The 21,477-nt window shown below is 36.3% G+C and overlaps 1 protein-coding gene across 1 annotated transcript; it reads right to left on the reverse strand.

Moving 5' to 3' along the window:
- Positions 1–6,201: 6,201 nt before the first annotated feature.
- On the reverse strand, positions 6,202–19,849 carry LOC136251765 (NACHT, LRR and PYD domains-containing protein 3-like). The gene is made up of 3 exons (XM_066044178.1): positions 19,786–19,849; positions 17,911–18,150; positions 6,202–9,961 (listed from the first exon to the last, which is right to left on the reverse strand). The coding sequence occupies exons 1-3, from the start codon at positions 19,811–19,813 to the stop codon at positions 6,255–6,257; spliced, it is 3,975 nt and encodes a 1,324-aa protein (XP_065900250.1). The 5' UTR covers positions 19,814–19,849; the 3' UTR covers positions 6,202–6,254.
- Positions 19,850–21,477: the final 1,628 nt, after the last annotated feature.

The following is a 21,477-nucleotide window of genomic DNA, read 5'->3' on the forward strand; positions in this document are numbered from 1 at the left end:
GCTATGAATAATTGGACAAAAGCATTAGATATTAAACAGTCTGTTGATATCCTGTATTTTGACTTTGCTAAAGCTTTCGATTCTGTTCCACACAAGTGTTTAATCTCAAAGTTGCAAAGCTGTGGTACATCCAGTAAACTTCTCAGATGGGTTAAGAACTTTCTTGTGGGAAGGAAGCAGAAAGTTGTTCTGAACAACCATGAATCAGCATGGTCAGATGTACCTAGCAGAGTGCCTCAAAGCTCAGTCTTAGTCGCTACACTGTTCAATATCTATGTTAGTGACATGCCTTTAATTGTTAACAGCTCCATTGTTCAATTTGCTGATGATGTTAAAATGTTTAGAACTATTAAGTCAATTGATGATTTCCATCAACTTTAGCTAGACATAAATGTCCTTTCTGAGTGAGCTAAGAAATGGCAGTTGAAGTTTAACATTAGTAAATGTGACTGGTTACACTTGGGACAACCACATAGATTTGGTGAATATACGATTGACAGCACTACTATCACATCTTGTAATGTTGTTAAAGATTTGGGAGTACAAATAGGTAGTCAACTTAAGTTCCATGATCACACCACCACAATTACTAAGAAGGCCAATCGTCTTTTAGCAATTATTCAAAAAACCTTCCAACATTTCGACAAAAACACAGTTATTAACCTCTATAAATCTTATATTCGGCCCGTGTTGGAATAATATGGTAATATTGTCTGGGGACCACAGTATATCCTTGATCAGTAAAATATAGAGAAAGTGCAGAGAAGAGCAACCAAGTTGATCCACAACCTTCAGGATTATGCATATGATGACCATCTTGTTAAATTAAACTTTCCATCACTAAAATACCGGAGGCGTCTATAAATCACCCTGTAGAGAATTCAGCTACAAACAAATCACCCTGTAGAAAGATCAGCTAGAAGAAGTTACCTTGTAGAGAGTTCAGCTACAAAGAAACCACCATGTAGAGAGTTCAGCTGCAAACGAATCACCTGTAGAGAGTTCAGCTAGAAACAAGTCACCCTGTAGAGAGATCAGCTAGAAATAAGTCACCCTGTAGAGAGTTCAGCTAGAAGAAGTCACATTGTAGAGAGTTCAGCTATAAAGAAACTACCATGTAGAGAGTTCAGCTGCAAACAAATCACACTGTAGAGAACTCAGCTATAAACAAATCGCCCTGTAGAAAGATCAGCTAGAAGAAGTTACCTTGTAGGGAGTTCAGCTACAAATAAATCACCCTGTAGAGAGTTCAGTTACAAAGAAACCACCATGTAGAGAGTTCAGCTGCAAAAATATCAATCACTCTGTAGAGAGTTCAGCTAGAAGAAGTCACCTTGTAGAGAGTTCAGCTGCAAATAAATCACCCTGTAGAGAATTCAGCTACAAACAAATCACCCTGTAGAAAGATCAGCTGGAAGAAGTTACCTTGTAGAGAGTTCAGCTACAAAGAAACCACCATGTAGAGAGTTCAGCTGCAAACAAATCACCTGTAGAGAGTTCAGCTAGAAACAAGTCACCCTGTAGAGAGATCAGCTAGAAACAAGTCACCCTGTAGAGAGTTCAGCTAGAAGAAGTCACATTGTAGAGAGTTCAGCTACAAAGAAATCATCATGTAGAGAGTTCAGCTGCAAACAAATCATCCTGTAGAAAGTTCAGCTATGAAAAGATCACCCTGTAGAGAATTCAGCTAGAAGAAGTCACCTTTTAGAGAGTTCAGCTACAAAGCAACCACCATGTAGAGAGTTCAGCTACAAACGAATCACCCTGTAGAGAATTCAGCTACAAACAAATCGCCCTGTAGAGAGACCAGCTAGAAACAAGTCACCCTGTAGACAGATCAGCTAGAAGAAGTTACCTTGTAGAGAGTTCAGCTGCAAACAAATCACCCTGTAGAGAATTCAACTACAAACAGATAACCCTGCAGAGAGTTCAGTTAGAGTCAAGTCACCCTGTAGAGAGAATCCTGTAAAGAGTTCATCTATATCAACGTTGAAACCGGGTCACTACTGCTGACCCGGATGACCCACTGACCCGGATGACCCACTGACCCGGATGTGACCCGGATTAATTAAAGCCGAGACGTGTTTCGGCCAGTCTCGGGTGAGCGAACGAGTCTACATTTTGAGCGTTCGATTCGTGTTGAGTAAATATTGCAACTTCAGCCTAGCTGTAGGTTGAAGACCAAAAAAAAAAAAAAAAAAGGTCTTCACCTACTGACAATAGCTACCCCCCACCATAGATACCCTCAGTTTCGTGCTACATACTGCACTTACTAACAAATAGGCGTGGCTGAGCATATGTTGGTAATGCGATAAGTGGGCGTGGCTCACGAAAGAGCTACGCGATAGCGTTTATAAGTTCCACGTCGTCAAACGAACAATTTCGTTTCTCACGTGATCCAGTCCGGGTCAGACCCGGATAAATTGTAAACCGGGTCAGACCCGGAGAAAATGTGACCCGGATGACCCGATCCGGTTTCAACGCTGATCTATATACAAGCAAATCACCCTGTAGAGAGTTCAGCTACATTTCAAGTCACCCATCAGCTGCAAATTATCCTGTGGGGATAAATTGACATGTAATAAATATATGCATTATATATATAATTTGTACATTTACTGATAAAATAAGAACGAGTTAAAGTATTTATAAAATCTGCTTCATCTTTTTCTTTTTCCTGTGGTAAAGAAAAAATTATAGGTTAAAAAGCCCCAAAGCTGGCCATAGGCCGGCTTTGGGGTATACAAATACAAAAAGAAGTGAAATCTAATCAAAAACAGCCAAGCTGTAAAAAAAGGAGTGCGGCGACCAAGCGGCACCAAATTCACCTGAATTGTCGTTATTAAAAATTTTACCATTAACCTACCATCACAGCCATTTCTTGGCCACCACCTTGGATTTCACATCTTTTTTCACCATAGCCTTTTCAAGGGCCGCACTCCTTTTTTTACAGCTTGGCTGTTTTTGATTAGATAATCTTAACGTAGATCCATCAGAATTACTAACCAGCAATAGTTCATCAATAATTAGGGGTCATAATTACAAAGTATTTAAGTCACAATCATCTACTAGAGTGAGATTGTCATTTTTTACTGTGAGAGCCATTAATGATTGGAATAACTTACCTCATTACGTAGTTAACGCACTCTCGTTGAACAACTTTAAAAATTTACTTGACTGTACCTGGTCTACTTTTTTGTATGATTACTAATTAGTTAATTCTTGTTGTATAACCTGTACAGTTTTTATGTTGTAAAGATCAGGCTTTACAGGCTCCTTGAACCTCCTTACCTGTACACCTAATACTAATACTTTGGGTCCCCACAAACTTGAAATAATTGTTTCTATGATTCATTACCTACTATTCCACTAGGGATCTGCAGGCCTGTAAAGCAAGTCAGCAACTTGACCTATACATTTAGCTAACTTATAGCTAAATACTTAAACAGCAACATTACAATTAAGGGTTGTTTATCAATTATACTACCACAATATAATACTGTGTATACTATGTAACATTCAAAAGCTGCAGAGGACATACTTATTTTGAGTCCTGTTGATAGATGATCACTGAAGCTCTTACCTCTCATTCTGATAAATCAGTTGCTTACTTGGTTAGCTTCTTCAATAATTCCCAAAGAGAATGATGGTCAGCTTACAAGTACTTTACATGACTGCAGCTTTCTTGCTGATTTTAAGTCTTGCGTACTGTAACTATTTCATATTTCTAGGGCTTGATTTTTTCACTGCTAGATATTGCTTCATATGACTGGTGCCATGTAGCATACCGCAGTACATACATTGCATGCATCATGGACTTAACATTGTCCTCCTTTGTGTATCATTTCTTTCTGCTGACAGCATGTTTGTACTTTACATATAAGTTTATTTGTGTGCTGTACTGCCACATGTATGTGTAAATTGAGGCATTGCACTTACTTGTACAGGCTAGGTTAATAATATGAATGCATAATGATTTTTTAAAAAGGCAGATTACTATATCAGGAGCCCATTATCATTCTAAAGGTGCCTTGCAGTGTTTATAGACCCTGTAGTTGTATATTGATTTGTGCTTCTTAAAACTTATAACCACAAAGTGGAAAGTATTATCAGTTCAATTCAATAAAGTAATTCAATCACATTCTGTGTGCCAGTATGTGATGTCTGAGAAAAACTCCAATGGTCTGTTGACAACATGTGCCAAGTAGGGGCGGCACTGTAGCCCCTGTCAAAAAGGTTATGGAGGGGCCTAGCCTCTCTAAAATTACCTCTAGCTGTAATTGAACAATTGTGCTGATTGTATTACACCAAATTAGCTAACTATACAAATGCTTAGCTACTTGCAATTCCGGTGAATCAACTGGACTCTATATGCATCAAGATCAATATTTAGAGCAGTCGTCCTAATACAACAGTCAACAAATTTAATGGTTACTATTGAAATCACTCTCAGATTTGATTTTGAGAGTCTATATAGTTTCCTGGAGGGAGAGAGGCATGCCCCCAGACTCCTGTCACCCCTACATAAGTCCACTGGATACTAATATAAATGTCTCAAGATTGAGATACTCTAATAAAGCATGCAGTCACCAACAGTCAAGCTAATATAAATAGTATTCTGATTGATAAACTGCTAAAAAATCACTTTCAGATTCAATATCAGAGGGTCTAATTTTAAAATTTTCTGAGGGGTGCATGGGGGCATGTCTCCAGACTACCTAGATTTGCATGCTAGTATGCTTTATACACTGAGACATGTCGTCCCCTCATTTCCCTGAATAATCCTAGCTACACCCCCTCCCCTTAAATAACGGTGTCTCCTCTGTCCTTGGTACCAAGAGCCAAAAGTACAGACTATATGTACATCACAGTGTTTACTTAATAACTTACAACTACACTACACTTAACTATACTTACTTACATATACACATTTAAGTGATACTGGACTCAGGACATAAGTACAACAAAATTTATTTATATACATATGTTAGTTAAAAGTGATCCAAGTTAGATGTGGGTGGCTTAGACTGAGGGAGTATTGTAGCATAGTACTGCAATCTATAACCTCTGCACTGCACCATGAATTAGTGATGATATAATTAATATAATATTGTAATTTCTCTTGCAAGATACTATATACAGCAGCAATGTATCGGCTGTTTTCAAGTTATGTTAGAGTTAGTCAATGGACTACAGAAAGTATAAAGCTATTAAAAGCAACTTGTCAAATTTTATAAGAGCTTAACAATCATTTATGTTGGCACTGAGATCAGATGACCAGCTTAGTAGCTCAGTATACTATTAACACAGGACTGCAAAGACTCTGTATTCACAAAGCCCAACTTAGAGGACTAAGATATTTAAAGCACTAAGCAGAGTTTTACAAGGATATTATATTATCAGTACACTTCTCTGTTTTGTAAGCTTTTAATTAAATGCATATGGCACGATATGGTACACCAAATATGATTACATCATTCCCATAAGAACCATGAAAAAGATCAATTAACTCTCTGCTACTAAACTATTAAGAAAGTAAATCCATAAAAACTATATGAAAGGTAATGGAATGTCAACTCTAACATGCACTCAAAATTAGTTTACTTTATAAGTAAATCGAAAATTCAGTGCCAATCTATACTAACATCATCAAAGAGGCTTGTCAGATCACAAATCTTATAGTGAATCTTTATGGAAGACTCACAGATCACCATGGCATTCTGTGTCCACCAGGAGAAATGTGAATTAGACAGTTGTGCTCTCCATCTTGTACTGTGAACATGAAATATCAGCAGTGCAAGTCAACAACCATGCATTTGGAGAGATGGCCTTAAAAGTGCCACTAGTACACATGATGGTTGCAAGACAGAAGACTAATACAATAATTGTATATAGATGTTTGTGCATGCAAAAACAAGGTAGCAGCCAGCAACAGAAAAAGCAAGTGTTGCATATAGAATTTCTCTAGAAATAAACCTATATATTAATGTGGTCAGAAAATTCACAATCAGACTTGACATCATATCACCACTATAATTATTACATATAGGCAACTGATTTAGTTTTGTTCTATGGGGTGTACATGTATGTGCCTATGAATATATTACTCCTCATGCTATCAACAAGAATAAGAATACATAAAGACCAGCATTTTAATATAGTTCAAACAACTACTTTACATGCTGTTTCTAATACACATATAATAAATAAATAAATAAATGCATTATATATAATACACTTAAAGTATACAAATCTTACAATTCAGTACTAAACAAAGCTCCAGTATTGTCATCATTTCCTAAGTCATAGTGGGTTATGGAGGAAGACTTTTGAATGGCATTTATGACTATGGCTGCCCCTTGTATTCCTAAATTGTTGTCTTGCATGTAGAACCTTTGCAGTTTATTATTGCAAACTACAGCTGCAATGTCATCTGCTGCATTGCCACCAATATTGTTTCCTGACATGTTTAAGTGTGTCAGTGATGAAATATTCTGTAACGCTTTTGCAATTTCTTTTGCACCATTTGTTTCCAAGTTGTTATTCTTTATGGAGAACTTCTGTAAATGAGTATGACATCTTATGCCATTTGCAATGTCATATGCTGCTTCACTACCTATGTTGTTGGTAGATAAGCTCAACTCTCTAAGACCTGAAATGTTGCAAAAAGCTTGTGCTATCTTTATTATGCCTTTCGTTCCTAAATTATTTCCCCATATGTAGAACTTCTGTAATTTAGTGCTACAGGATAGTACTCTTGCAATTTCATCTGCTGCTTCACTACCAATATTGTTATTGGAAAAACTAAGTTCAATTATAGACGAAGCTTTTTGCAAAGCTTGTGCAATTGGTTTTATACCTGTTGTTCCTAAATTATTACCCCTAATGTAGAACTTTTGCAAGTTAACACTAAGTAAAACAGCAGCAATTTCGGCTGCTGCTTCACTATCAATATAGTTGCTAGAAATGCTAAGCTCTGTAAGGGATAAAATATCTTGTAATCTTTTTGCAATCTCAATTGTACCAACAGTCCCCAAATTGTTTCCTCCTATATAAAACTTTTGCAGGTTATGGCAGTGAGATAACATTGTTGCAATGCTGTTTGCTGATTCACTATCTATACTATTATTTGAAATATCTAGTTCTGTGAGAGATGATGGGTTAAATCTTTGAAACATTTCAACTATTCCGTCTGTTTTAAAGTTATTTCCCCATGCATAAAGCTTCTGGATGTGATTGCAGCGCAGAACTGTTCCGATATAATGTGCTGCTTCTCCACCAATATTGTTACTTGAAATGCTCAGTTCTCTCAGACATGAGATACCTTGTAAAACCTTTGCAATTTTAATTACACCATTGGATCCCAATTTGTTACCATGCACATACAAGCTCTGTAATTTGGGGTTATGAGATAAAAAAGTTGCAAGAAAGTATGATGCTTTGCTACCAATATTATTGTTTGAAATGTTAAGTTGTCTCAGAGAGGATGTATTTATTACTTTTAATACCTTGATCAAACCTACTTCTTCTAAGTTGTTGTTTTGAAGGTATAAAAATTGTAATTTTTTGCTAGCTGATAAAGCAACTGCAATGTCATTTGCTCCATGATGACTTATAGTAGAATAAGAAATATTTAATACTCGTAAGTTTGAAAGACTACTAACCACTCTTTTGATACCTTTAGCATGCTGTGCTGTGAGAGCATCTAAATATGATGTACTTGACTGAAAGTCATGACTTATTACAGCTGTGAAATAATCTGATATGTAATGATGTTTTGAGCTGCATCTGTGTCGACATTGGATTTTTGATTTGCTTAAGAAGTACACTCCTTTTGAATGCATGTTAGCTCCAACAAATGTGAGTTGAAAATTTGAAAGTGAGACACATTTTTCTCTTGGATTAGTGATAGCAAAGTTAAAGAAGACATGAGCTACTTCTCTTTCAGGAATGGTCTGAACAAATCGTTTTACATCTTTAGTAGTGGCATTAACAATAGAACACTGAAAACATTCGATGGTGTCTGGGTTAGAATACACCGCAATTAATCTATTTTGCTCCTCTACTTGTGTGACTTGTAGAACTCCATCACTTTCACTATTGATGTGTACAATATTCCTTAATGCTTTAGTGATAATATCAATTCTCTTTATTGTTAAACTGCTATACAAATTGTTGATAGATAAAATCAATCTCTTGATGTGCCATTTATTAAAAAGCATGCAGAGATTATTGAGACACTGCCACTGCAAATTACCATTGTAAGAAATGTCAACACAATCTATTCTCAAAGTAACAGATTGAGATTCAAACATTTTGCAAAACGCATTGCAGTTGTCATTGTCAAAATTACAATATGACAAATTAAGCATATCCCAGTTCTTATTAGGTGATCTTAACAACAGAACTGCAAGTGCATGGATGTCAACAAGTGATAGTGATTCATGACTAAGGTCAATTATTCTGCCTTGAAATATTCTCTCTAAAGATGATAGCATTTTGTGATCAGTTTCTGCTAAGCAGTGTAACAGGCGGAGACACTTTATTTTGTTGTTCAAAATTTTGACTGATACTGACTTTGAAAATAACTTGCTGGAAATTTTAAAATGGTTGCCAGAGAGAAAATGTGCAAAAGCAAATCTTTTTCCACCCGTCATGCTTACATACATCATCCAAGTGTTGAAATAGTGGTCATTCCAAAATGTATTGTTAAGTATTGCAAGTGTTCTTTCTTCAGGTAGTGAAATGATGTAATAGGCAGCCATGTATTCTTGAATGGCCATATGAAGAAAATGAAATGACTCGTGGTCACAGCCATCTTGTGGCTTAAAGTAGTGAGCGGATTTTAATAGACCAAGCCCATACCAGTTAGAGGGCTTGAGATTAGGACATGTTGCTTTGATTTCAGCCAGTGTAAACACCAGTTGATCTTTTTGTAAAGCAAGGAAAGCAAATTGTGACAATTCCCTTACTATTTGATCATAAGGATCAGGTATGTCATTGAGACTGGCTACACTTGTGGTAGATACCTTTTTGCCTTTCTTAAGGAAATGAACAACTGTCATAACAACAAACTTTTCAAATAATTTTGTTTGAGTCTTTGGTAGTGCATTGACACCATCTTCAGTGAGGGAAAGTAGTATGCTCATGTTTAGTGGAATATAACAAAGTGTACTAATGAATGGGTTTGACTTCAAAAAACTTTCAAGAGTGCTGAGTTTGTCACTTTGATCTGACAAGGCATTTTCAATGAATCCTTGTCGATTCTCTTCAGTAAAACCTACCACCTCCACCCTACAGTCAACAATGTCATGGAGATGTAACAAAACAGTGGGACGAGATGTGATTACTAATCCACACCTTACCAACTTTCTACGACTCACAATATCATTAATAAAATGACTTTGGTTATTTTCTGAAACTTCATCATATCCATCAAGTACAATTGTTAGATTTTTACCCTCAGTTTCCACAAGCCAATCAGTTATCTTAGTAGTTAGTGTAGAGCTTTCACAAAAGTACCTTACAAGGGATTCTACATTAGTAACATTGTTTATTTGAGGATCACGCATAAATAATAGGAATAGCAACTTTACCGTTGTTAATATAGTATTATTTGACCATTGGTAAGCAATTTCCTTGCTTAAAACAGTTTTTCCTATTCCAGGTGCTCCTTCAATAAGAATGAGGTATGGATTAAGTGTGGAATTGTCAAATGGAGCAAACAGATCACAGATATTCTTACTGTAATGCTGCTTGGTTTCTGAGATTTGATCACCACTTAATTTTCGTGCTATGCGAGTGACTTCAGACTCAGTCCGCTTTCCCTTGTGATGGATAATGGTTAATGGAGTGTAGTGTTTGGGATGGTATGGTGGCCAGTCATCTTCATCTGGTGTGTATCTGCTTTGCGTATAATGGCTGCACAAAAGTTGATTAGCTGCTTGTACAACTTCATTCTCTAGAAAACAATGTTTGTCATACTGTTAATCGGTGACAGATTAAAAAGGGGATTTCTGAATACACATTGTTACAATAAGAATATATTACAGGTAAGGAATAAAAATAAGGGGTTTGGAGAAGAAGATTTTGAGATTTTAGAAACTTTCAGATTGGAATTTTAGGCTATCTTTAGTTTATAATCACAGTAAATCCAGTCTGATGCTTTAAACTGACTATGCAAAAGTTGTAGCTTTGGTTGCTCTAGTAGAATTACTGGACTGTTTGTTTTTAATGAAATGGGAGGTGAAAAGTAAAGTGTCACTGAGGGTTTAATATACTATCGCATGCATATTGCTGAAATACAGTGGCATAATATATAGATACGTATATAGGGTTTGTTGCAACAAGTACAAGGAAAAATAAGGAATTTTTAAGTTCCTTATTTTTGAAATAAAAGAAGTTCCTTATTTTTGAGATTTTAGAAACTTTCAGATTGGAATTTTAGGCTATCTTTAGTTTATAATCACAGTAAATCCAGTCTGATGCTTTAAACTGACTATGCAAAAGTTGTAGCTTAATAAAAGAAGTTCCTTAATAAGTTCCTTATTTTTGAAATAAAAGATCAAAGAAATAAAAAGTAGTGAAACAAAGGAAGTCGCCTACATCTGAAGACATACTAGCAGACATCTAATCCCTATTTCAGTTTACACCTATAAAATGTCTAGTTAGTATATCTTCAGGTGTAGGCAGCCTCCTTTGTTTATTTCTTCCCTAATCATACTTAAAATTCTGATTTTCCTTGTACTTGTTCTCTGTTTACTTTTTGTAACATTATTATGACTGATGAATCCATGCATACCGCAGTAATGGCACCGGATTTATTGTATTTGTCACGTGTACTCCAACTATTCCATTACTGAAATAGCAAAGTGGACCATTCAGCATTATAAATGAAGAACACCACAAGAAGGACTTCTGTAATCAATTCAGTCACAATACAAAATTCGGACAATTACCCACAAAATTTAGGGAAGCTATCACACGGTGCTACCACGAATTGACACCTTGCACAGTCAACAAAGATAAATGGAACACAAAGGAGAACACAAGCAGGCATGCACTGTACATACCATGGTATGCCAAAAGGCACTTTTCACTTTCAGGCTAAAGCAATGTTGAAGAGTGAAAAAATCATGCCTGACTGATGCTTGGCTGAAGGAATCAGTCAGACAGTCAGTCAGTAGAAAATTCTTTTTAAAAATTTTGTAGCAATTTTCGGAAGTGTTTTGGGTTGCACTGAAGGCACTTTTGAATTTAATTAATACTGCCAAGGCACGTTATGTGCCTGGTTGTAGGGTGATATTTTTGGCAAGAAAAGCCATGATCCATAATATACAGTACTATTGTACTGTATGATAATAAATTGTCAACACAGCAATAACATACATATATAGCTACTGAGCTAGTAAGACTGCTACCAGGCATTGGTGTCACCAGCTTTAGTTTTATCACTTGTATCCATAATGGACAAACCAAATAAAGGTCGTTATTAAGATATGTAAATTTAATGGAGGTATACTGGTTCTGTTGTATAGGTGGGTTGTTACATGAAATATTGCATCTTGTGATTAGAAGTTGGCAAATGCAATATACAATAAGAAATTTTAAACAGGCAAGGATATCAGCAAGAATTTACAGTGTTGTGAGCTACACGTTGTTTTCAGCAGTGGAGTATATGGATTATCATTATATTTAGTATATATACCTGGTGTGCTAAGTCATTGAAAATTCAACCAAATAACACATAGCTCTGGAAACATTTATTTAAGGAAAAATTAGGAATTTTAAGTTCGATTAGGGATCATAGAAAAAAAAAAGTAGGGAAACAAGGGAGGTCGCCTACATCTGCAGATATACTAGTGACCATTTAATCCTTATTTCAGTCTATACCCAAGACCAATATTGAATTAGGAATTAAATGGCCACTAGTATACCTGCAGGTGTAGGCGACCTCCCTTGTTTCCCTACTTTTTTTTATGATCCCTAATCGAACTTAAAATTCCTAATTTTTCCTTAATCTTGTTTGTTTACTTTTTGTGTAACATTATTATGACTGGTGAACCCAAGCATACCTCATCAACAGAAATGACTGCGCCAAAATAATTATTAATGTTTTCGTCTGAACGTGCACCTCAGTTATCAAATATTGCTTCGAAAGTGCAGTGGCCATTACGCTTCGCTTTCAATTATGTTTAGCCCATTACACATTACAAACAGTAGAAGAAGTGCTTCTGCAATCAATCTAGTCTGATCCGGTCACCACGAAAATATGACGATTCGCGCGTCCAATTATCGAAAGTGCAGCGGTCATTATGCTTTGCTTTCAGCCATGTTCAGCCCATTACACAGCAATATAATGGCATTACAAACGAAGAACAGTGCTAGAATCACCTCTGCAATCAATCCAGTCACCACGGAAAATATGGACAATTCCCGTTTATAAACGTACTGTAGGGAAACCATGGATTGTGCTACTGCGAATCTACACCTTAAGCTGTCAGCAAAAAGAAATGGGACATAAAGGTAAGTCCATGATGCATGCATTGTACGTACTGCGGTATGCCAAAAGGCACGTCTCAGGATGAATCAATGTCGAAAAGTGAAAAAATCAAGTCCATAGCCTTAGCCATTATCAAGTTACGCTTGCCTGCCTGATGGCAGGCAGTTAGTCAGTAGAAAATTCCAATGAATAAATTAAAAAAATATTTGTAACAATTTATTGGAAGCTTTAGGATCATACTGAAGGTACTTTGGGTTTGGTTATACCTAATCAATACTGCCAAGGTGCCAGGATGGTATCGTGAAGCTGGTTTTTGGGTGGTTTTTGGCCAGAAAAACCCAAATCTCCATGATCCCTAATGTACAGTACTACCGTACTGTATGATTATGATGTAATGTGCCACTGCATAACATTAGGTGAAAATTTTCTAATGGTCAGAATGGGCATATTACTGACCAATTGATATGCTGCATTATATGGTCACATGAACTAAACCTGAACTTCATCACTATTCCTATAGCAATGGCAATACAAAAAGTGCATGTCTTATGATTTCATACATTATACAAATACACAAAAAAATTGGAATTTTCAACTAGAGTAGGGACCATAGCACATCGATAAAAAGTATTGAAACAAGCTGGAGTAGTGTGCGATATTAAACCACAGTAAAACAATAAGAAGTGTTATATCCCTAATGTGTACTGTGCTCAAGATACCATAATGGAAATGCACAGTAGGGATATAACACTTCTCATTGTTTTACTGTGATTTAATATCGTACACGCATTACTCCAGCTTGTTTCAGTACTTTTTATTGATGTGCTATGGTCCCTACTCTAGTTGAAAATTCTATTTTTTTGTGTACTTGTTTGCTAACGTTTTTTGTAAAATAAAATTATTATGACTGGTGAACTAACACATACCACACCAAAAGAAAGAAATGGCGCTGCATGCCCCAGCTATCAATTATGTCTGAAAAGTGAAGCATCCATTGTGCTTTGTTATCAGCTATGTTCAACCCGTTACACAGCTTTATGAATCAAATACTGTTCGAAAGCACCTCTGCAATCAAGGTAGCCACTATGAAAAATATGGATGATTTCCAGTACGACGGGAAGCCATCATGTGCTACTGTCAAATTGACACCTTTCGCTGTCAGCAAAGATACAAAGGAGGACAATGGTAAGTCCATGTAGAATGCATTGTACGCACTGCAGTATACCAAAAGGCACGTGTCCAACTGAAGCGACAACGAACAGCAAAAAAATCAAGCCTGGAGCCTTAGCTGTTATCAAGTTACACTTGTCTGAAGGCATCAAGTCAGTCAGTCAGTCACTGGAAAATTCCTTTTAATAATCTTTTATAAAAATTCCGAAGCAATTAGTTGAAAGCATTTTGAGTTGATCTGAAGGCTTGTTTGGGCTTAGTTTTACCTGACTAATACTGCCTCATTGTCGTCAGGGAAAAAGTGAGGCTGGTTTTTGAATGATGTTTTCTCATGGGACATGCCCAAACCTTTGTGGTCCCTACTATACAGTACTATTGTACCACATGATAATAAAATCTAAGCTATTTTTCAACCCATTATGGGGTTTAACCACTTAATAACTTAACATTATATAATTATTGATCAAGTTGTCATGAATCAATAACAATAATTGTGGTAGTGGAGTAGTTCTGTTGTATACGTATTAAAGTGGTACAAGAGGACTTTTATCTTGTTTGTATTATGGCTCTGGCAGTGATGAAGTGATCATACAATTTTTATAATTCTAATATAAACTGATTTACGTATATATGATAGTAACAATGATGGACTGTGATTTTCCTATGTGGATGGAGTTGGGAATACCATGTTACTAAAGTATAAAGCACTATATGTAGCACTGCATAGCAGGATTCTTTCAACAGGAAAGTATTTTGCAGATTGCCACCATCCAAAATTTCAAGGGAAAAAATTTTCACCTCTTTTATGCATTTGTAATATTCAAACAATACTATTTTGCAAATTAAATGGTGAAAATCCCCCCCCCCCCCCCCCCCCCAGAAAAATCCCACTATACAGTATGCATAACCATTACAATTTAGTTATTAAGGTAGCAGTAGGGAACATAAAAGTTTGCATTTCTTGTCAAAATATTGACCAGAAACCAGCCTTGCCGTCGTATGGCTCTCATGCAGTAATGATTGCATACAGGCAAGCCAAAAGCACCCCTACAAGGTAACCCAAAATACTTTCTTCAATTTCTATACTAACTGACTAATTGATTAACTACCTACAAACAACTAAACAAGTTTAACTTGAAAATGGCTATTGCTACGATACAGGCTTGTTTTTGATGTTGCTTTGCTTTTTCATGTACAATTATACCGCAGCACCTATGTGTGCATCATGGATCCTCTTTGCTTTTTTCTTGTAGTGCAAAAGTGTCAGTTAATCTCCTGGGGTTCCAGAAACCTCCTTTGAAATTTGAACTTGTGGGCTCAGTTGCAGCAAGAAAACCAAACCATCATAGTTTGTTTGCACAAATATGCAGAAAGATAGGAATAGAGCAAGAGCTACATGTGCATGTAATAGAAAATTTTCTCAAAAGGATTTTAGGGAGAACAAGAGTATGAATTTAACTAAACAAGGAAAATGTTAATAAAGATTGAGATACTCTAATAGAGCAGTCAGATGTATTCTAATAGAGCAGTTAAAAGTACTCTAATAGAATATTCATAGTGGTTATTTTACAAAACTAGAAACATTATTTTTTAAACTGGAGAATTTGGACATAGCTATTTTGGATCACTACAATACTCCTGACCATGCAGCCATACTAAAGCCATAATTGATAGGACTTAAAACAAGCTAAGCAACCATTATAATATTGAAGTTGTATTATCCATACAGCATTGTTCAAAATCTGTCAGTGGCTGGGGGCTGTGCCCAAGACCCCTGCATCAATATTTCACTACTAACTCCCAACCAAACCCCCGACCAAGTCTGGAAACCCCCTTAGAAAAATCCTGAATATGCCCCTGTGTGCATTATGTACCAACTTATAAAGGAAGCCAGCCATAATCTATTATGAAGGGCACATAATAAATCATAAAATGATGACAGATAAAAGGATTTGCTCATGTGAGTGCATATGGACAAACATAGGTAGACAGATAGATAGAGATTTTTTATAGAAACAATTATATTAGTAAACCAGGTGTGTGCCCAGCATGCACCTGGTTTAAAAACAAGTAAACACTGACAGAAACTACTATGTTGAATTAAAAAAAAAATTAATGGCAGGTTGCAACTTTTGGTCTGTCTGTTTGCCGGTGGCTTATCTGTCTGTCTGGCCAAAGTCAAAGACTAGAGTGCTAACACCACATTCACACTATCCCAGGTTAGCCAGTGTTTTCAACTCAGGTTATTGAACTTGGGTTGATACTCATCTACGCTACTGCATTTGACATGAGCTTGATAGTGTGAGCATTGAATAATACTTAGCTAAAACAAGCACACAAGCTTTTGACTATTTAGACACTTAGAATTGTAGCGAGGAAACATAGAACCAGCTGAAATAAGCCGTACAATCTCATAACCACCATGTTTAAGCTAGTGGGTGCTCCTTTCACCAGGAATATTAACACATTGTTTGAGTGTAACTGTCACATAGTTATGGCATCTCGTAGCCATTTTAAAGAACAGTTTTAGAGCATAGAATATACTCGCTGTGCGGTTAACAGAACAAGTTATATTTGTTTAGCCGAGTTGGCCAGCTCAGAATGTGTTCACATTGTATCCTATCCCACCTCTCCTTGTTGTGCTATGCTGGACCCAGTTTGGTACAGCTCGACTGATTCACACCACAATTTATTTCAAGCCATGCCATGCTCTACTCAGGTTAGAAGGTAGTGTGAATGGGGTGTAAACAATACAGTGTGGAAATGTGCATTTTGGGGTTATGATGGTTATCTATCTTCTGCACCTTATAAACTTCAACAATTCTTGTACATTTTCTTGGTGTAAGAAAACCACACTGATGTGGTGTATACAAAACCACACAAAAACAGCCAAGTTGTAAAAACCTTAAAAAGCCTGGGTGAAAAAAGAAAGGTGGCAGCCAAGAAATTGCTGCAATGATGCTAGAAAACCACACTGAGGTGATATTTTGTGGTGTATACAAAGTTATTTGATGCGTTTAGGTGGCCATATACAGGACTTGGTAGCTGCACTTATAACGATTAAACCCAAGCATTGTAGCAACACCCATTAGTAGCCATGTGAAATTTTCTCACCCGAAAAACTCAGCTGTTGTAAACAGTAAAATTGATATACCACAATAAAACAATCACCAGAATACAACAGTCAATTGATTTGTTCCAATAGAAGAGTCACAATTTATTGATTTTAAATGAAGTAAAGTATAGATTAATGTGCTAAAAAGTAACGAATCATGAGACATGGTGATACAAAAGTTATATGTGTGACAAGCCCCACCATCGCTATAATTATAGCTATATACTGTCATTTCTTGCTTTCAATGTACTTTATACTAATTGTACTAGCTAGAAGCAGTGTTTATTCTAGGATTTCTCCTTTGGGGGGGGGATCAGGAATTCAGGGGGTGACCAGGTGAAAGTCTGTTATATAGTTGTCCAAGTTCACAATTATATAAAGCAGTTGAAATAGTTGCCAATCTGGTTAGGCATTTAAGGTTCATGAGTGTTGATTTTAGGGGTAGAGCTTGATGCATGAGTGCATGGTAGTGATGACATAATGATGTAGATGTCTTCCAAGAAATAATTTAATACTTAGTGTGTTTGGAATTAAATACTAGGGCATTTTCATGGTTATGGCAAAACAAGACTTTAATATCAGGCTTTCTGATATTATATCTGGGGGGTAGTTGAGATGGCTGTGCACGGCTGCATGCCATTTTAAAAGTAGAGATTTTACAAAATTATATACACTTTTTGAGATGGAATTTAAGGACAATGTTGAGAGTTAAGCATGCCTTTTTTTCTATACTTGGGCTCTCAGATATCGAATAGCCATCACTATAATACATACTGAGAACATCTTAAGGTTTGCGTTTACAATTTAACCTGGGAAAATTTTACATATTAACCACTCTTAGATTGAATCTCAGAGCATTTTTGGTAAGTCTAGTGTGTCATTGGTAAACCTAAGTATAGCATAGTAGTCACTCGCAATTTTAGGGTGTGAGTCTGAGATTTTAGGGGGGAAAGTTTCCCCCCCTAACAGTCCTAGAATAAACACTGGCTAGAAGCTAAGTAGCTATAGAGTTCTGCTATATAATAATTATATGCTTGAGAATACAGTGAGATACAATGCATGACAAGTTGGTACAGTTAGCATAAAGAACATAGTTACCTAATTCTCATAATATGCACCATACCTTGAGATAATAATTTATCTGTGGCAGCAATCAAGTCCTTAAGAGAAGCACTAGGAATTCTGTGAAGCCATTCCTCTAGCATCTGAAGGCAACATCTTTGACAATCATTAGGATGATCATTTTCAATGATTTCCATCAAGTAATCATCAACTCCTAACAACTTCCCCAACTGTCTCCACCATGGTGCCCATCGTGGCACAATGTTTTCGTTGATGTACTGTATTGTTGGTTTTTCTTTTTCTATATAACAAGTGTAATCAAATAATTATATCCAATATAATTGGTCAGCCAGCATTATTATTTTAAATATTGGAAATTACCAATAGACACAGATTTATGTATAATAAAGTATATCATGGCTCATCTCAGCTATTTATATATATATACGCTTAATTTTTCAAGCATACATTTTCGCTGTTTGGTCCACCAGTAATCCATCAAATTAAATGATATATATATTTTAAACAATATTCTTACAAATGTATGTAATCAAAAGCAACACTTCTTTACTGTATGTACGTATGGATGGATATACGTATACATATGACTGTGACATATGTACGTATGTGTGTTTATGCATGTTTGTGTCTCAGAGAGGCAGAGATCAAAGGAAAACCATAATTATGGTGCTTGTTGATACAAGCTAAAAGAAGGTGTCAAATAAACTACATGTTGCTGGAGGATCACATCACCACTACACTCGGTAGTGTTTCAGTGTCAAGCCTCTGATTCAATCCCTCCCTTCCTGCATTCGCTGACTTTAGCCTCCTTCTGCATGCCTGTGGAATCCCAGTGAAGATACAAAGCAGAGCTGAATCATTTATGTGTGTGCCACATGTGTGCATATGTGAATGTACATATATAATATGTTAATATGCTAAATACATATAGCTATAAGAAATCACTGTGAAGTCCATGTGCAATCATGCACTTATGTGTGGTATACTGTATAGTTCCAATACCAATGGTAATTGAATTGTATACACATATAGTTCCGTGGTCAACAAGCCACTAACCATAAATTTCCCCAACTGACCCTATTGTGTTTTTCTTTAACTTTCCCTTCATCACTTATTCATGACATCAAACCATTGTTAATGACATCATATCAGATATAAACAAATCATTACATATAAACAAAACAATGCATTATATTAGACAGGTCCAGTTTACCAATAAATGATCGGCGCATTTCAGCTTGATGGCTCTGGACTTGAGCAAGTATAGCTATAATCAGCACAAAACTGCATGTATATAGCTAACTATGGAGTGTTTTGTGTCAACCATCAGCGATTCTGGTTTTTATTCTTGTGCCTTCTATAATGTATTACTTTGTGGCAATATTATAACTAACACCACTGGAAGCGTACTACTATACTGATGGGAGGAAATACAGGCATCATCGTAATCCTCCGCTACAAATTCAGTGTGCTCATATAAGACCATTGTGCATGCATGGCCTTTCTACTAGCTAGCTAGTTATTTCATCTTATGAAAGCTATTGCACTGCTACGCAACTGCAAAACATCACATGCAGCCCAAAAAGCCACACCCCACGACCTGACTTGAATCGGCACTGCATGGTGGCCTGCAACAAGGCCAAGGGTGACAAAAGCTCGTGCACACACGCTTTAGCAAATAAGGCAGCCCGTTTCACCTAAAAAACACGACTAACAGACCGAGTAACAGACTCAAATCATTCTTAAAATACGCACACAGTGTAGCTGAAAGTTTTCTAGGGCGTTCTCTTCAAATTCTTTACCGCTACTAAGGTCAGCTAGTGCTCAGGTCAATGTTTTCTATTTTGCTTCCTCTCATTATCTCAATCACAAACTACACTCTACAGTATACAGAATGATATTTATATATCCTTACTTCCATTTTCGCTTCCTGGACCTGCCATTTTGCAGAGTTTTAGAGAATGCGCGCTATGTATCAAATCACACCTATATTATATAGACTGGCGGCGCCCGCTTCTACAGTGACAATAGCATTGACCAAAGCAATGACAATAGTAGTAGTATAACATGAAACTTACATTGGGTCTCATGCAGTGGGTAATTTAATTGATATATTCTAATAGAGCAGTCATGCAGCTTTACACAGCAAAGAAGTACTAGATTTATGTATAATTAAGTTAGCTAGAGTAAATTGACATTCACTGTGGTAAGAATGAAACTTTTTAATTTGAAGAAACAGAACTATAAAATTTAAAAGTAACCAAGGATCACTGTGGTGAATGTGTCTAATTTTTAGAAGAATCTTCTTAAATTTAGCTATAAGAAATAGTTTAAATTTAGAGAAAAGTCTCAATTAGAGTGACTGCATACAATGCAAGGTATATAGCCTGGACATTCACCTTACTTGATTTAAGCCAAGACCTTCTTAGATTAAGTAACCTAAATTAGTCCTGCAGTATATTATACTCTTATATTGTGGCATTCTAAGAATGCAATTAATTATTAATGTAATTTCCATCAGCATATACATGTACATACCTGTGTAAAACAAAGGGACACTGAATTAGTGTTAAAAATGTGTATTATGTTTTCTGTTTTCTTTTTTTCTTTCTTGCCATTTTATCACATTCCTTGTTGTGGATGTCTGCTCTTTTATGTTGTGTATGTTTAAGCCTTATAAGGTCACTGTACACCTCTAATAGTCTGCTAATTTGATTGGTATTATTCTCTCAAGCAGTGCATGCATGCATGTGTTTTCTACGTTATCTTTTTCACTTTGTTCTGCTTTCAGCTAGCTGCTATTTTTAATGTTTATATAGTGACAGCAGAACTGCAGACCAGCTGTGATTTGTTGGATGAGTGTCAGCTTCCTAAGTATATAACTCACTTAGTCCTTTGTACACATTGGACTATACTCATGACTGTCACTGATCCTACAACTCATGATCATGTTTTAATGCAGAAAGCATATAATATAGTAATTATTTTAGACATTTGTGCATAGAATTACTCTGTGTTAAAATTACATAATAAAACTTCAAGGAAGCCCAGACCCCCTACTTCAGACCTACTACACTGGTGCTTCCCCCTTGCCAAACCCTGTACCTGCCCCTGTAATAAGCATACCGATTCAGAACTGTCCAAATTTTAAATTTGCATCTATATACATTTTAATTTGCAAAAGTTCCTCACTGTGTTTGTTTCCTGCATATGGCTTTTCTTACTGAGAATACGTGGCACAACATCTAGATATGTTTGCATTCAGAATCTATCAATATCTTTAGAATTACCTGCACTGCACTTCATGACCACCTTATATAATTAAGGAAGTCATGCAAGCATTCAAAACTACATTGAAATGTGTATACGTCAAGGGCCTATACATTTTTACAATGCAAACTGAGTGTGCATTATCAGTTTTAATTACCACAAGCCTGCACACTGTAAAACAATACTACAACCCAAAGACGTCACCCAAAGTATTAGTAGCAAGTCACGTGCGGGTGTGGTATAAGGGTGCAGCACTAATATTGAAATAGAATTGCTGTGATATATTGAATGAATGTCAGTATCACGTGGAAATGCAGGAGATCTGCAGACCCTTTCT

Source organism: Dysidea avara, chromosome 3, assembly GCF_963678975.1.
Source record: "Dysidea avara chromosome 3, odDysAvar1.4, whole genome shotgun sequence".
Taxonomy (NCBI): Eukaryota; Metazoa; Porifera; class Demospongiae; order Dictyoceratida; family Dysideidae; genus Dysidea; species Dysidea avara.